This window comes from Triticum urartu, chromosome 1A (assembly GCF_056163025.1).
Source record: "Triticum urartu cultivar PI428250 chromosome 1A, HENAU_Tu73, whole genome shotgun sequence".
NCBI classification, from domain to species: Eukaryota; Viridiplantae; Streptophyta; class Magnoliopsida; order Poales; family Poaceae; genus Triticum; species Triticum urartu.
Window position 1 is genome coordinate 434,170,068 of NC_141873.1, and position 17,936 is coordinate 434,188,003.

At 49.7% G+C, this 17,936-nt stretch overlaps 1 protein-coding gene and 1 pseudogene across 2 annotated transcripts; both read left to right on the forward strand.

Annotated features, from left to right (window-relative positions):
* Positions 1-6,692: 6,692 nt before the first annotated feature.
* Positions 6,693-9,373, forward strand: LOC125516161 (Protein kinase superfamily protein). Its single transcript, XM_048681648.2, has one exon. The coding sequence runs from the start codon at positions 6,923-6,925 to the stop codon at positions 8,750-8,752; it is 1,830 nt and encodes a 609-aa protein (XP_048537605.1). The 5' UTR covers positions 6,693-6,922; the 3' UTR covers positions 8,753-9,373.
* Positions 9,374-9,491: 118 nt separating this feature from the next.
* Positions 9,492-10,960, forward strand: LOC147991577 (uncharacterized; annotated as a pseudogene). Its single transcript, XR_015613935.1, has 2 exons — positions 9,492-10,507; positions 10,586-10,960. The product of XR_015613935.1 is annotated as an uncharacterized LOC147991577 (transcript).
* Positions 10,961-17,936: the final 6,976 nt, after the last annotated feature.

A 17,936-nucleotide genomic window follows, 5' to 3' on the forward strand; every position in this document is an offset into this window, starting at 1 on the left:
TCACACTGCTTCAGTCTCATTATGTGGAAAAGGTCTTGAGTCGTTTTGGGTATAGCGACTGCACGCCTTCTCCAACTCCATATGATGCTAGTGTGTTGCTTCGAAAGAATCGACGGATTGCTAGAGATCAACTGAGGTATTCTCAGATTATTGGCTCACTTATGTATTTGGCGAATGCCACGAGGCCTGACATCTCTTTTGCTGTGAGCAAGCTGAGTCGGTTTGTGTCAAAACCGGGAGATGATCATTGGCATGCGCTTGAGAGAGTTATGCGCTATTTGAAAGGCACCACGAGCTATGGGATTCACTACACCGGGTATCCAAGGGTACTGGAGGGTTATAGTGACTCAAACTGGATATTTGATGCTGATGAGATTAAGGCCACAAGTGGTTATGTTTTTACACTTGGTGGTGGCGCTGTTTCCTGGAAGTCTTGCAAGCAGACCATCTTAACGAGGTCAACTATGGAAGCAGAACTCACAACATTAGATACTGCCACTGTTGAAGCAGAGTGGCTTCGTGAACTCTTGATGGACTTACCTATGGTTGAAAAACCAATACCCCCTATCCTGATGAACTGTGATAATGAAACTGTGATCGTCAAGATAAACAGTTCTAAGGACAATATGAAGTCCTCAAGGCATGTGAAGAGGAGACTAAAATCTGTCAGAAAATTGAGGAACTTCGGAGTTATTACGTTGGATTATATCCAAACGTCGAAAAACTTGGCAGATCCCTTCACAAAGGGTCTATCACTTAATGTGATAGATAATGTATTGATGGATATGGGTTTGAGACCCACCGCATGAGTTGTCCATAGTGGTAAACCACTCTATGTGATCGGAGATCCCGTGAAGTAGAAGTGGGAGACAAACTGTTGGTCAGCTGGGAGGAGAGTATCCTATATTAATTATCCCACTCCGTGAAGATGCAATACTCTCCTGATCTGCATGGCAGGTTGATACTTATCTTAATGTGTTCCAAGTGGCTTATTCGGGTAAGCAGAGATGTTGTCCTGTTGTCCTGCAGAACATCTTTTGAGGAACACACCTATATGAATTTGACTGTTAACGTCGCAGTCTGTGAGAATTGGGTGTTCTCTAATAAATTCATGAAAGGTCCTGGAGCATGACGTATACGCTCCACCCGCGGGGAAGCCTTGCGGCAGTCCAGTATCGGTCAAGAATTTGTGTGAAACTAGTTTCACAGAAAACTTGTAGTTCAAGGCATAGTCCACTATTCAAGTTGTGATCTAGTGTAGTATAAATTTCTAAGTGGAAGTTCAACTTTATAGTCTCCACTAAGCACCGATATATAAAACAATGTTTTGGAACTAAATGATGAGATGTGCCAATGAGACTTTGGGGGGGATTGTTGAAATTTTGCTAGTAGGCCTTTGGCCCAAAGCCTAACTAAAATTTTGAAATTCTCTTGACCCATTCATGCACACATGTGAGTGAAGTGAGTGAGGCTAAAGTTTAGTCCCACCCCGAAAGTTGAGAGAGAGTTGCACCTCTTTATAAGGTGAGCTCTTCTACCACTTGTATGAGCATGAGAAGAGGAGACCTACACGCGCGCTCCTCCTCCTCGCTCGCCTCGCCACGCCACGCCACGCCTCGCCTCGTCACGACGCAACGCGACGCGGGTTGCGGGATTGAGCCGAGCCGAGGACAGAGCTATGCACGTTGTCTATATTTTTGCTGCATGGGAAAATTAATGAGTCATTAATTAATAATTAACGGACGCGTTAATTACTTCCGATTCTTTTGGATCGTGACGACTCGGACGTGGGGTTTACTCCCACGATCTACCCGGCCCGCACTATATAGTCAGGCAGACGTCCACCCTAGCCGTCACCGCTTCGTCTGGTTTCTCACCACCGTTTCAGATCATTGCGCCGCCAAGCAAGTCTTCTCCATCCCTCCTTCCGGTGTGCACCGCGAGAAGGGACAGCAGGCCGCTGGAACCCCGCCTCTCGTGATCCTGTACGGGAGAGGGGCGATCAGGTTTTTGGGGAGCGCACTCACGCGACTGCTGGCAGCGACGACTTCTTCCCCGACCTCGGCAACCTCGTCCTCGACGACATGGGCGACAACGTCAACACCGGCGGTGCTGCACCCGCTGCACCGTATGTGATTCTATCCTTCCTGTTCAAGATCGTGGTAGAATTCATGCTTCTAGTATGTGCCCTAGATGTGATATGTTCATCTGCTATGCTAGTTCGCATGATTAGTTTAATCTCTGCTGCTGTGGTCATGATTTATCTTCTGTTTATTCGGATTAAATCTCGTAGTAATTTGCTCATATTTCCAACAGATATTCCTCTGGTTTCTAAATAGAGGAGTCATCATAACTAGAGATAATCTGGCACGATGCAACTGACATGGTACCAAGACATGTGTCTTTTGCCAACATGACAAGTCTATTAAACACTTATTTTTTGAGTGCAAGTTCGCTCGGGCAGCTTGGGCCATAGTTCAAGTAGCTTAAAATTTATACCCCCCACGTAGTGCACGTAACATGTTCGGCAACTGGTTGCGGGATATTGATAAACAATTTTCTACACATATTCTTGTGGGGCGGCTGCCTTATGCCGGGCATTGTGGCTTACCAGAAATGATGTGATTTTTAATAATAAATGTGTCTCATCTCCTATGCAGATTATTCATATTTGTACACGATGGCTCCGTACTTGGTCTATCCTGCAGAGCCCGGAGGACATGGACCTTTTTATGATGGCGTCTACACGGCTGGAGCGTACAGGCAGGGAGGTTTTCTACTCCCATGGATGGCGGTGTGATCTCCGGTAGGATCTGCCACTCCTTAGGCTGGACCTGATTTATTTTCTTAGCCGTGAATCGAATTTTACTTTTGGGTACTTTGGACTTTTTGGCTGTGTGCATCAAGCTATGCAGAGGCCGGGCTTTCTTTCGATGCGATTGTATCACCTCGATATATCTATTCAACGAAATGTCCTTTATCGAAGAAAAAAACTAGTTTCAAACCAGGAAAATACCGTAGAGCATCTTCAGCCACACCCTCAACAGGCTCCCAAGACGTCTTTTCTTCCGCCAGCGCAAAAAGAAATCCCCCGGTCACGCCCCCAGAATGCCGAATTACGCCAGTTTGGCTCTTTTTTTGCCCGGCGACCCCAGGCCGAACCCAGCGCACTAGAGGGCATTTGGGGGCTCCGGCGGAAGAAAAAGTGGCGTGTGGGCCACCACTGTCAGGTGAGAAAAGCCTTTTCCCTGCTCAGATTTGACCCACGCGCGGCGGGACGACACTTCCCTTTTTGCTGCCATGCCGATCCCGGCGCCACCCACATGCGCATACGGAGCTCCCGGTGATATACATGAAGGCTATAGACGCATGTCCGAGTCCATCACCATTGAGTTTTTGTACAAGTTCTGTAGAGCAATGATGAAAGTGTTTGGACCATAATATTTGCGATCACCCAATGTTGAAGACATTGCTCAGATCCTAGCACATAATGCAGCAAGAGAATTTCCTAGGATGCTTGGAAGCATCGACTATATGCATTGGGATGGAAAAATGGTCCATTTGATTGGCAGGGGATGTACAAAGGCGCCAAAGGAGCTTTGCAGTGTGTTACTTGAGGCAGTGGCTACACAGGACCTCTGGATTTGACACTCCTTTGGTATGCCAGAAACTCACAATGACATCAACGTACTGCAATGCTCGAATGTCTTTGCCAAGCTTGTTGAAGGTCATGCTCCTCCGGTGAACTTCGAGATCAATGGGGCTACAACAAGGAATACTGCCTAGCAGATGGCATCTATCCGAGATGGTCCATATTTATGAAGACTATCTCAAACCCTATGCCAGGAGGTAAGATCTCCTACTTTGCTAAGTGTCAGGAGGCTTGCAGGAAGGATGTCGAGCGGGCATTTGGTGTGCTCCTATCTCGATTTGCCGTCGTCCGGTACCCCGCTCTGGCCTGGTCGAAATCTCAGATATGGAAGGTGATGAATTCTTGTGTCATCTTGCACAACATGATCATTGAGAGTGAGCAGGAAGAGCCAGTGTTTAACATTGAACCAATTTCAGGCAAGGTCCTCTTGCAATTGTTGATCACCAAGTACCGGTAGCATGGGCTGCCTTCCTCAATATGCGTCAGGAGATCCGAGACCCACACATGCATCAAGAACTGCAGCACGATCTGGTGGAGCACCTGTGGAGGCTCAAGGGCAACGCCTAGTTCAATGTGTTTTAATTTGTGTTCGAATTATGAGCTTGCTTCGTTAAACTATTTGATTTGTATTGATTTCTGTGATGAACTATGTGATAAAAAATAGTTTTGTTGAATTTGTGTCGAAGTGTGCCGAATTTGGGCTGAATTTGAGTTTGAACTCGGCGGCTGGGGGCGAACTTGGGGGACGGCTGGGAACCGGAGCCCCCCCCCACCACACACACACCGATAATATCGCCGGTTAGCCCCCAAGAGGCGCTATTCCAAGCCCTTGGGGGCCGAATCGCTAGAGATTCTCTTAGCCCGATCCTCAAATCGCCCGCTTAAATTTGGATCGCAGGGTCCGGACCACGAAAGCTATCCAACAAGGATTTGTATCTGTCCGTAGGCAGTAGGATGCACTTTCTTTTGCAAAGCGGAGACAAACATGGGGTTTTGCAGCGTTCGGACAACATCCACGCCCACTTCTGATCACCCAGACCCACCCGAACCCCTCCTCCCTCGCAGCTCCACATTGAAGCCGGCCTAGAGAAGACGTGGCCTCTCACTGCCCCGTCATTAAAGCGGCGCGCCGGCCGAGGGCGCCGCCCATGAAGTGTCCTTGGTGTCCGCGTCTGTTCAATGCCGGAGATACGTTACTGGACGGGACATACGAATATCTACCACCTCCGTTTAATGCCCTGTCCGTTTGTATGCCGTCATTAAATAGGCCCGCCGGCCGAGAAACCCACTGCGGCGCCACACATTGACACACCCAGACTCCTAGCCTCAACAGAATCTGCTATTTAAAGGCGGGCACACCTGGGTAACTCCACACCACAACATAAGTCGCTCCCCATCCTCCTTCCTTACACCACATCCGCCATGACTGCGGGCGGCGAAGCTCTGTGGAATAGCCTTTCCACAGAGATGAAGCACGAGATGACCGGCCTTGCGGTCGCCTGGCAAAGCAGTCGTGCCAGGCGGATCGAGGCCGGCTTGCCCCCAACTCGCCTGAGGTCTCCGACGACAGGGACAACCCCATGATGGAGATGGGCTCCGATGACAACGCACCGACGCCCTCGCCCGTGCACGCCAGCTTCACCGTGGAGCAGACGCATGCGCACTAAACGTCGCCAATGGTGGAGGTGCAGCCAGCGCCAGCACCTATATGTCGTTGTTGCAGCAGGCGCAGAAGTAACAGCAGTACAACTTGTTCCTCCTGGAGCAGCACCGGCTCGCAAAGGGCCAGATCGACGATGAACACATGAGCGAGGAGGTTGCGGTGGGCATGGCTGCGGTGAACCCCAACTTCATCGCGGTGCAACGTGTGGTCTACGAGGCCGGCCGCGCTCAAGCTGCCACTCGCCAGGAAGCGGCCACCGCGGAGGCGCGGCTCTAGATGGTCGTGGAGGAGAACAACGCCAGCTGCGCCTCATACGCGCCGCCGCCGAACTACCCGACGGCCCAGTGGGACGATAATAGTGCGGGTGGCACCATTTCCATCGCAGACCTCACGTCCACCGGTGACGGACAGATCGCGGACTACTCGAGGAGGAGTAGGGCATGGGAGGCGACATGGCTTATGTCTCATGTAGGTCGGTCGGTCTCCTATATTTTACTTTTCCTCGCTGGAGACCGCACCTTCACTTCACGAGTCTTATCGCGAACTCTCATGGAGACGACAAATGGAGGGGGTGGTGTAGGAAGGGAACAACAAGGGCTTGGACGTCGTCGATCGCCGTTGTTTTTTTTCCTTCTAAATGTAATGAAAACATGTCATGTTTGCATGACTGTCGCCCGCTTTTGTAAATTATATGTAACTTTGAATGAAAGCTGCCCATGTTTACATGATTTTTGTCCAATTTAGGCGAGGCCGAGGAGGAGGCGCGCCAAGCCGCGGCTGCACAGGCAGCCGCACACCCCCCGCGCCGGCACTGACTGCGCCGGCACAGCACGACATGACGGCGCTCTGGAACACGGCATTCGTCTGTGTCGGGCCGGCGCCGACGCTCATCGACCTCACGGATCCCGAGGACGACGCCGCCGCCGCCTAGGGCAACGCGCCGCCTCGTAATTTAGGCTGTTTTCTTTTTTTAAAATGCAAATGTGGACGCGTGGACTCTCGCTTTCGTGGCCGACTTTAATGTTTAATTAATGTTGTTTTTCTTTTTTTAATATGCATGCGTTTATTTTTTTGGCGGCGTTAAAATGGGTCTCAGGCCAGTGTTGGGCGCACGATCCAAATGAGAAAGCGGGCATCTGTGTCCGTCTGGTCGATCCAAACAGACAAAAAGCGAACAAAATCATTATTCGTTTAAATCGGCCCGTTGGAGTTGCTTTTAGTCTGGACGATAGTTGAAATGTATGGTACCCCTTTGTTGAGATGGACGGACGCCGGAGAAAATTTGTGATCGTAGATGCCCTTCCACCACGCCATTACGAATCACTGTACGTATCCCGCACATCATTGGGCAAAATCCATGGCCGTCCCGGTTCAAAAGTTACCACCGCCGGTCCGGCGAGCCCGACCCGGGCCCCGCTGCCGCGCCGCTCCGCACGGAGACCAAGCGCCCACCATTCTCCAAAAACACGCAGCCCCCTCCGCGCTACCGTTCCAACTCCACACTTCTCCTCCTCTCCTCTCCTCTCTTCTCCCCGCCTCGGATCCCCTTTCCTTTCCTCCCGCCCTCGGCCGCGGCGCGCGACGCCTCCGCCCGGCCCGTCCCCCGGATGGGGTACCTCTCCTGCCGGGCGGACTCGTCCGCGGCGACGTGCCGCTCCATCACGGCCATCTCGCCGCTCCCCATCTCGCGCCGCTCACGGCCCCCCGCCGCCGCAGGGCTGCCGCCCGCCGCCCCGCCGGAGATCGAACGCTTCGCGTACGACGACCTGGAGGCCGCCACGTCCCGCTTCGCCGACGCCGCGCTGCTCGGCCGGGGCAGCCACGGGGCCGTCTACAAGGCCGTGCTCCCCTCGGGCCGCGCCGTCGCCGTCAAGCGGCCCTCCCCGCGCCGCGCCGAGGTGGACAACGAGATCCGCATCCTCTCCTCCGTGCGCGGCCCGCGCCTCGTCAACCTCCTCGGCTACTCCGACCCCGGCCCGGGCCCCGACCCGCTGCGCCGCCCGCGCCTGCTCGTCGTCGAGTACATGCCCAACGGCACGCTCTACGACCTGCTCCACTCCAACCCGCGCCCGCCCGGCTGGCCCCGCCGCGTCCGCCTCGCGCTGCAGACCGCCAGGGCGCTCCGCGCGCTCCATGACGCCGAGCCCGCCGTCATCCACCGCGACGTCAAGTCCGCCAACGTCCTGCTCGACGCCCACCTCGACGCGCACCTCGGCGACTTCGGCCTCGCCCTCCGCGTCCCCAAGCGGGACGGCGGCCCCGGCAATGCCGCCACGCCGGCGCCCGCGGGCACGCTCGGCTACCTCGACCCGGCCTACGTCACCCCGGAGAGCCTCAGCACCAAGACCGACGTCTTCAGCTTCGGGATCCTGCTGCTGGAGATCATGAGCGGACGCAAGGCCATCGACGTTCAGTACTCGCCGCCCTCCGTCGTCGAGTGGGCGGTGCCCCTGCTACGCAAGGGGAAGGTCGTCGCGCTGTTTGACCCACGGGTGGCGCCGCCCCGCGACCCAGTCACTCGGAGGGACCTGGCTTCGCTGGCGGCGAGCTGTGTGCGGTCCTGCCGGGAGCGACGGCCTTCAATGGCTGACATTGTTGAGCGGCTCGCCGTCATCAGCAAGGCGGTGTCTGCCAAGGTGTGGAACGGGATGGCGGTGGTAGGGAACCCTTGCGCCATTGTTGATGTTCAGAAGACCATCTCGAAGCGAGCTGCTGCATCGGAGAAGGAATCGACTTCAGCATTGGCATTTGATGATGATGATAAGGAGGCAGATGCGACCTTGGAGGAGCTGGTGCCGCTGGTGGGTGCCAAGAAACCACCACGACCGTTGAAGAACGGAAAGGTGTTCTCTGAGGCAGGGGATGGTGAGAGGAGAAATCTATTGGAGCTGATGGCTCGGATTGATGGTGTTGCTGGCCAAAGATTTGGCATCAGTCGGGCAAGAACAGTGCGCGGCACTAGTGATCTTATACAAAAGGATGCAGTCTTGATCCTGAGGAGGAACCAAACCGTAAGAGTGGTTGAATCAGAGGCACTCGGTAAAGTTGAAAGGGTTTCGTGTTTAGATGCAAGCATCAAGCATAAACCTGCAAAAGAATTTCAAGAGAAACCAGAGAAAATGCAAGACAAGGCCGATGGAGTGCAAGAGAGAGCAGAGAAAATCCAAGAGAAGGAAGGCAAAATCCAAGAAAATCCAGGGGAAATTGGTAAAGTTGAGAATATCCAAGAAAAGACGGGGCAAATCCTTGACAAAGCTGAGAAAATCGAAGAAAAGACAGGGCAGATCCTTGACAAAGCGGAGAAAATCCAAGGCACGCCGGAGAAAGTCCAAGAAAATGAAAGAAAAATCCAAGAGCACACGGAGGTAGTCCAACACAATGTGGAGAAGATCCAAGACAAAGCAGAGAAGATCCAATGCAAGTTGAAACAAAGTTAAAATCACACAATTATTCTGAGGCCAGCTTGATGAATTATTGTTGGCAGTCGATCTCAAGGACAAAGCTCATCAAGTCATGAGGTACCACCACCAATCTTACTCTTCTGGTGCTGGGATGGTAATATCTGATCCATCCAAATAGGATGGCCTGGCTGTGACTTGTGATGATTCACCAGTAAGACCTAGGAATTCAAATCCTAGCTAGGTGGTCCGTCATTTGCAGCATTACCACTGTGCCAGCAATGTTATCAAAGGTCACATGGTACTGGTACTGTCAAAACTCTGAAGCCTGAACGACAACACAGTCCAGCACGTCGTGAGATGATGATACAGCACTTGGGTGCTGTTAATGCAATCCACACTACGTGTAAGCAACTGATGTTCATTTTGCCGCTTCAGATCAAATCATGTGGAGCTTCAAAATGGACATCCGTTGAAGGCATGCATGCCTTAGTTGAAATAGATTGTTGTTGTAGCTTTTGTGCAGCTTCCTTGATTCTTTTTCCTGTGTCTGCGTACAAGAATCAACAAGTGCCCCATTGATTGATTTGTATGTAAACAGGACGGCTGATGAAGTGGATGTTAAGAGGGAAAAAAAATTATTTTGACATTTCCATCTTATCTTGAGGAGGTACATAAAGAACTGCCACCCTGCTATGCTCTTACTCTTCCATGTGCTCGGCGTGCAGTGTGCTACAGTGTTATACTGCTAATGGCAGTGCTGTATTTTATTGCCTGTGTCGACCAAGATTTTTTGTCCAAAAGGACCCCCTGCCGAACAAGATTTTTTGTCCAAAAGGACCCCCTGCCGAACGCTGTTGTCAAAAAGGACTATTTGCAGATAAAAACGTCAAAAAGGACCCCCCACTAGTGGCGGCAGGCGCGGCAGGCGACACGTGGCACCTGCCGCCACGCCAGGAGGCGGCGGGCCCTGCCGCCACCGCAGGAGGCGGCCGCGCGGTGCACAACGGGTTCTTGCACAGTGCAGTAGCTGGGACGGAACGGGCCAGGAGCGGTGGGCCCGGCCGCCACTAGGTGAGGCGGCGAGCTCTGCCGCTGTCGCTCCCCGTCCGACAGCCTCAGCTGCGCGCAGGCCGAGGCGTGGGCCAGGCCGCCATCGGAGGAGGCGGCATCTTTCTTCACTCCCGACGCATTTTCCTGTTGCAGATGGCGCTGATTCCCGTGTGCAACAGCGACGCTGACGGCGGTGATTCCCACGAGCGGGAAAATGCACGCTGATGCTTCTTTCGCCCAAGAATCAGTCCTGCTTTAGCTTCTTTTGCCTCAGCGGATAGGACCGCACTGTGAGAATCGCTCTGGCTATTGCTTGAGCGGATGCGACGGCATCAGTCACTCGCTGCGGGAATCCAATACTGCGGGAAGCTGTTGTGCCGACACTACAGGGATCCTAAAATTTACCGCTTAATTTTCTCGCCATTATTTATCGTCTGGGCTTATAAAAGGAGACACCGAGGCTCTCGTCCAGCCATCCTTGAAATCGCCACTGCGCAAAGTGTGTAACACATTTTTTCAGTCGGTATGAGTTTGCCTTGCTCGGATCAAAGCATTAGGCCGAGGAAAATGAAGAATGCAAGTTTGCCTCCGGGGGTGGCAATCCTGCGGTGTTGGTGTGGCGATCTTTACAAGGTGAAGGAGGTTACGGATTTTTCAGATTGGTTGGGCATGAAGTTTTTCATGTGCGCCAATTATGAGGAAGATCCACCCATAGCTATTTCAGAGTACGACAAGCCTCCGGTATGCTTTAACCATCACAAATAGATATTGTTGGTATTTTGGTAGATTCTTTAATAACATTCTGGTTTTTCGTTGTAGTCTCCTCCGCCTCTGTGCATGTACTATCCTTGGATTGACACGGAGATGCCGGCTTGGGCAGTGACTGAGATTCGTGAAAGAAGTCGCCTTGCGTGGAATAGTTTCTATGCGGAAGAGCGGCGCGAGAAGGCGGAAGCTGAGGAGAAAGCAGAGCAAGAGAGAGAGTTAAAAGAATACTATGCGGAGCAACACTGGTTTTTTCAGGATTTAGGAAAGAAAAACAGGGAAGAGGCTCGTCGCATGGAGGAGCAGGAACGACAGCGAAAGGAGACTCGTGAGGCGGAGAGGCAGAGAAAGAAAAAAAGGGCTCGTCAGGCCAAGGCAGCAGAATAAGGTGGCGATGGAAAAGGAAAATATCCACGTTGGACTCAGTAGATTCCTGTGGTAGTATTTTAAATTTTGCAATCATTTGTATCTTTATTTCTGCAGTTTAATGTAGCTTCATTTCAGTAGTTAAATGTAGCTTTATTTAAATTCTACGATGTATCTTATTTTCAGTTGTACCTTGTCGTGTTGTATCTTATTTTCAGTTGTACCTTGTCGTGATGGAAAAAATATATAGTTTTAGAATAAAGTAGTGGCATTTTCTTTCCCTCCACTAATTATTGAACATCGTGCAACAACTATAAAATGAAATTAAGATAGAACATAATGCCTTACAATAAGAGAGTACAAACTAATAATGCAAGTACATCTGAATTAAACGGTACAATGGGTCGCGCACGTGCATAGATGAATCACCCTACTTTACGACGACCACCTGGCCTTTCCTTACGACCGGAAGGCGACAAGCGATTAGGTGGCCGGGTCACACGAAGACCGCGGCCGTACTCTAATTCGGCTTCATGTGTCTGCGAGTCCTGCGTAGGTGGTGGAGTCGCGAATCCTTGTTGCGAACCTGAAGCGTAATTGTAGGCGTATGGTTGTGACTCCGCGGGGATAAAAGATGGGCCAATAACGTCCCCTCCGAAAAACTCTGTAACTAATGATGTAACCGGGTCGCCAAGATCATGTGATGTTCCCCGGAGGCATGTGTTGACGCCATGATCATGTGATGCTCCCCGGAGGCCTGTGTTGACGCCGCGTTGGGTGTTCTCATCGCCCCAATTAACATCAGGTGTGTCCTGCACATAGAAACATTTTAAACAAACTGTTAGAGGATAATATATGATATCATTGTAAATGCATTGAAATGTAAACATGACTACCTGAGCATATCCCTCTCCTATACTGTCTGGCCATTGTACGTGGTGCTGGTTTAAATCTGGTACACGAGTCTCCTCGGGCATGGGGATCCCTCGCGTGGAGAGATACGGCTGAGATCCCCCACCTTGGGTGTATGCATCATATCCTGTGTACGCATATGGGTTAGGGGAAAGAAACTGCTCAGGCATCGAATCCAAGCCCGTGCCATGCCCCTGAGATGTCTGCCCCTGACGTAGCTGCATCGAAGAAGAGCGATGCAGTGGCAGAGATGAGTCATGTCGTGGCAATGTCGTTCTAGTACTCGGACCCTCCCCCCATTGCTCATGGCTCGTACGTGCCTCGCTCGGTCTGGACGACTGCGCCGCACTCGGTCTGGACGACTGCGCCGCACTCGGTCTGGACGACTGCGCCGCACTCGGTCTGGCTGACCTCGCTACCAGCATGTATGCTCCAGTGACAACGTCGTCGCCTCTACCGCATCTGAACTTCTTTGCCACGAATTGTTGCAAAAGTTTCTGGAATGTCTTGCGATATGGGCCCTGGGCCGGCATGCTATCCGTAGCCATATGCCCTACTTCGTTGACATTTTCAAGCTGAACAATATTTGGATGTTATTTAGTTCAAATGATTATGAAATGATGGACCTACAAAAGTTACAAGTGATTACCATCTGGTCACGATAGTAAGCTGCATGCAGCTCAACATGTCTCCGCGCCTGCTCCTTTTGTGTGAGATGTGTTGGTATATTAGCTGGCTGGCTGGCCAGGCTAGCACGTGTGTTCATGCAGTACCACTGCTTGTACGCTTGATCTGTACTTCCATCGTACGGTCTACAAAATTAAATAATTACATAAACCGTTGTGATGAAAGCAAAGCATCTTCACGCATTGTATGATCATCGTAAAAAAATAATGTACATAAAATATACCTAAGTTGATGCACTATATCTGCTAGCGCTTCATTTTCCCACTTGTGTACCCATTCAATGTTCTCTTCCCTCCAATCGTATAAACTCCAACCCTTGCCCATATTGGTTAGCCTGCAAATTATGTAACAAAGTGTGAGTTTAGTAAATTAAAAATGACACTAACTATTTAGGGATGTCACATCTTACTTATGTGTTTCCTCGTCGATACGTCTGGGAAAAGGTGGTGGAATTTCTTGATAGAGACCGAACTGTCTCATTACACGCTCTGGGTTGTAAGGCTCAACACACCACAGAAACAATAAGTTGCAGCGAGTCAGCCAGAATGCACTATCGGTCAACATGCCAGGTGTGAAGTGTCGAGCATCAAAGACCATTTTTAGCTGGTCCTGAGTCCACGGGTTCCATGTGACTTCTGCCTCATCAAGTATCTCAAACTGCTGGTGGTACATAGGGTAACAATTTTTCGCAATATCTGGAGACCAACGTTTCCGTGCCTTTGTCCACCTGGTGGCCATAGTTGCGCAAGCACCCTCGCTAAAGTCGTATGGGTATATGGGTTGTACTATACGAGGTCGTCCTACAGGGAGGTATTCCCAGGACCACAACTGTAGAAACTCATAGGCGACACAAAGTAATGGAGCTTTTTGTGCGGAAGAGGTTTTTTGCGTGGCATCACACAAGCCTCTGTATGTATGAGATAGCATGGCAGAACCGAAGCTGTATTTTGGCTGCTCGGGTAAAGGTTCATCTACCATATTCTCTGCAATGTAGATGAGACCAGGGACAACAATGTCCCCATGTGAATTTGGAAATAGATTCCCGAGGAGCCACAACAAATACGCAAACAGATGTCTTTTTCTCGTCTCCTCATTGGCGAAGCTAGAAAAATTAAGAAAGTTATCACGAAGCCAGACGAGTGGGATGCCCCGAGGGTTACCAGAACGTTGTGATTCTGGCATTTCCATCCCAAGACGGGCTGCTATATCTAATGCCCAAGATGGAGACACTCGTGGAGAGACTACCGGCTCACCTCTAATTGGTAGAGCAGTGATCATAGAAACATCTTTTAGTGTAGGTGTAAGCTCCCCAAAACGAAAGTGAAAGGTGTGGGTTTCAGGTCTCCACCGGTCAACGAGGGATGTCAAAAGGGATGGGTCCGAACATACTTGGTCGTTGCATGATGTGAGCCTAGCAAAACCTTGTAGTCCATAAGCGTCAAGGTGAGCAAGGAATTGATTGTGTATTGGCCATGTTTTCTTTATGGTTCGAAGTCTGAAAGGCCGATAATCATGCTTACTATTTGGTTTCAAAAATAGGTGGCAACGGTGGCCGGTGTCATGGGGCCCCTGCAAAAGCACTGGCACTTCACCCATAACCTGCACACAAACATACAAATATAAATTACGAGGAAGACAGAAATACAAATGCAAATCAAAATTAACTTAAACAATACAAAGAGATACGATTTACATTAATTATCTGAAGTTAACATGAGGAGTACAATAATACAAAGAGAATCAATTTAAATTTAATATAAGTACACATAACGGGTAGAAATACAAATAGACATGGCGAGTACATATATATCAACATCATGCGTTGTTGTTGGCTCAATACGGGCAGTCTTTGCGTGAATGTCCAGGACACCTCCAAACGCGGCATCGCCTTGGTTCTACCATCTGGCTATGGTCCATGTCATTGCGATGACGCCTAGACTGACATCGTCCCTTTGCGGTTCTCATCAAGTCGGTGTTCGGAACCCATTTCGGCCCATCTGGCCACAACATTTTATAGTTCATATCAATGCCCCAAGCCCAGAACTCACCGTTCCAAGTGTTGTACAGATTGTACATGTTGAAGTACGGCGATATGTATTGCTCGACGCTGATTTTTTGAACAGCAGCCGCCCGGAGCACATGACTGCAAGGGTAGCCCTCAAGCTTGGGCTTGTTACAAGTGCACTCACAGGAGGTTGAGCCAAGGGTGACAGCTTGCTTTTTTGATCCTCTGTGGTGACCCTTAACGTACTTGGCTCGCACATTGACCTCCCACTTATTCCTAAGTGCGTCCACTTTCCTGCAGCCATGACTTTGGGACTTCTTTGCTTTCTCGTCCAGATGTCTTTGCATCTTCTCGGACCATGGCTTGTTCAATTCAACTTGTGCTTTGGCGACGGTGACCCTGTCTGCAAAGTATAACAGGGTCCGGTTCCAAGTTTCTTCAATTAGGGCTGTGATAGGCAGTGCTCGCACCCCTTTAAGAACACCATTGTACACCTCTGACATGTTGCTGGTCATTATTCCATACCGAGCCCCGGTGTCGTGAGCCTGCGCCCACTTCTCCAAATGAGGGCAATTCTCGGTGATCCACTGGCTCAAATTTATGGCCGTCCTACGACCCCTCTGGTCTTCTCTCTGCGGCAAGGCCGCGCGGTCGATCTCACCATTGATACCTGCCCATATCGCATTCATTTTGGCTTCAGTTTTTTACATGCACATCCTCTTGAATAACTTGAACCAATCCTTGTTTTTGAATTTGGAGTAAAAGTTTGCTGCCAAATGCCTCATGCACCACCTTCCCTCTAGATCGGGCCAGCCCCACTCTTCTTCCGATGCCTTAATTATTTCAAGAGCGCTTAATAATCCAGTGTTGCGATCAGAAATGATGCAAACACCTTTACGCTCTTTCACGACACCAATCTTCACGCAGCTCAGGAACCACAACCAGCTATCTTTGTTCTCGCTCTCGACCAATGCATATGCAATAGGAAGAAGCTGATTATTTGCATCCGCTGCAATCGCCACCAATAGTGTGCCCTTATACTTTCCAGTGAGAAAGGTACCATCAACAGATAATACCGGGCGGCAGTGCCTGAAGGCTTGTATAGTCTGGGCGAATGCCCAGAATAAGCGGTCCAGGATCAGCTCACCCGGGTTCATTGGGTTTGGACGTTCTCTCCGCCAAACTTGAGTCCCCCTATTAGCACTTGCTATTTGATGAAGCATTCTAGGGGCATAAGAATATGCCTCCTCATAGGTACCATACAAGTTCTTGAATATATTTTCCTTCGCACGCCTAGCCTTGCTGTAGCTAACAGGGAATCCAATTAGATCCTCTGCATCTTTTTGTAGAGCCCTAACACTAATGTTGAGACTTCCCTGCACAATTGTTTCCATCGTCTGTGCCACAAATTTTGCTGTCACATTGCAGTGATCTGAAAGAGTCCCAGTTTGCTCACAGGTATGCTCCACTATTTTTGTGATATGCCATGACTGACATACCCCAGGCTTCAGTCTAGCGAGAACTCTTCCGCGGCAACCTTTCGCGGTGTGGATGCATATGACCTTCAACTCTTTTTTATCAGACTGTTTCACTCTATGCTGGCGGTGGATGCCGATTGCATAGCTACCCATTGCCTGGTAAGCAGACTTCTTATCTGGGAAAACTTGCCCAACATCCAGGCTTCCCGCTCCTAGGCCAGAAGCAGAGTGAAATTCGTTGGTGATGCTCATATCCTGTAAAAACCCAGGTTGCAGTGCCGCCGCGACCGCCCTCTGAGGAGGAACATCTTCTTCTCCGCTTGACTCCGAAGACGCAGAAGAATGATCATCATCATCTAGCGCCTCCGGCAATCCCTCCACGTGTTCGCTCATGTCAACGGCCGCCGACCAATATCCTGTGTCATACACAGGCTGGCCACCCGTCGGTTCCGATGGGCCGATGCTAGGGGCTGATGTGATGGCCAACTCGACCTCACCACCCCTGCTACTGCATCCGGCAATATCAGTGACTGAAATGAACTCCACATACACCATCGGCTGACCATACATTGAGTTATTGAGATTGCTTGCAAACCTCATGTACGACCCCCACGACCGATCACCTGTGACAGGCCGCAAACCCCAACGGGCAACTGTCCCATCATTTCCTCCGTCAATGATGAAGGCCACCATTGTCATTTTTTTTTCCTGTATCACTGGGCCAAACACCGCTCGGATGCACCTTCTAACAGCTGCGTAACCCACGTTGACCATGTCTCTCACCACAACTGTAGTCGACTCGCACAAGGACACATCCACCCCGAATGGACCGTCGCGTAAGACGTTCCCATAGTACACTACTAAATTTTCCATAGTACCTAACCAACATACATGTTTACATTTCAAATAATTAGTAACTGAACATTTAGTAACGATGACAACATTTACATATCTTATGACTAAAATAATAACCGTATTTTCGTTATAATTATTCAGTTTGTTTTTAGAATCATTTGCTTAGACTTTAAGGGGTTGTTTGGTTAACGGGTATTTAAACATCTATTTTTCTCAAACTTGTCTACGAGCGTAACAAACTTAAACTCTGTTTGCTTTTCTCTAACTACCCCAAAAATATCCTAAAATAGTTCTCGTAACATGCAAAAACATAGCTTCTGGAGAAACGACTATTAGTAAAATATGGTTTTCTACATAATTTTCTTACAGCAGGTTATGACAAAACTGAGGGTAAGTTGTAACGCCCCAAGACCGGAGTTTCAGATGCCTTCCAGGGTTTCCGGGTTTTTCGTCATGTGAGTTTTTTTGGTCCGTTGCATTTAATCTTTGCATCATGTGCATTGCATCATGTCATCATGCCATCATCTCATAAATCTTTTGCATCTCAACTAAATAAATCGTATGGATCTTCGATCCATTTAAATCGAGGTAAGGATGACTTCTCTTTATAACATACCCTCCCGATATTTAGGGAGCTATATTAAACCATTCCATTGGCTTGGAATCACCCACAAACACATATGCACCGTTCTTCAAATTTCCTTTTATCCTTCTCAACTTCCCCTTCTTCCTTTGGGGCCTTTTAGTAAAATTGAGTGGCAATTTTACTTTACCCATAAATGTCCCAAATCTGCCCATAAATCACATATATTGTGTAGGGTCACCTCCTATAATTTCAACCCATTTGGAGTTCATTTGAATGGGTTTCGAAATTCGAACTTACCGAGTTAAATCCAGCGGGTGTGGATTTTACTTCTTCCAAAAATCATCAGGCCATTTTTTGTCAAATTCCTCATATTTTTATGACTCTGGAAAAATTATCCCCGTGCCCAACTCTTTCTCTAACCTTTCTTTTCTTCCTTTTTCTTTCTCTTTATTTTCCGTTTGGAAAAGAGTTTTGGAGAGAGAGAGAGAAGGAGCCCAGCAGCCTGGGCCTCCCAAC

What these genes read in the sequence shown, in the direction of transcription:
- LOC125516161 (XM_048681648.2), top strand. Translation starts at nt 6,923, where the DNA reads ATGGGGTACCTCTCCTGCCGGGCGGACTCGTCCGCGGCGACGTGCCGC.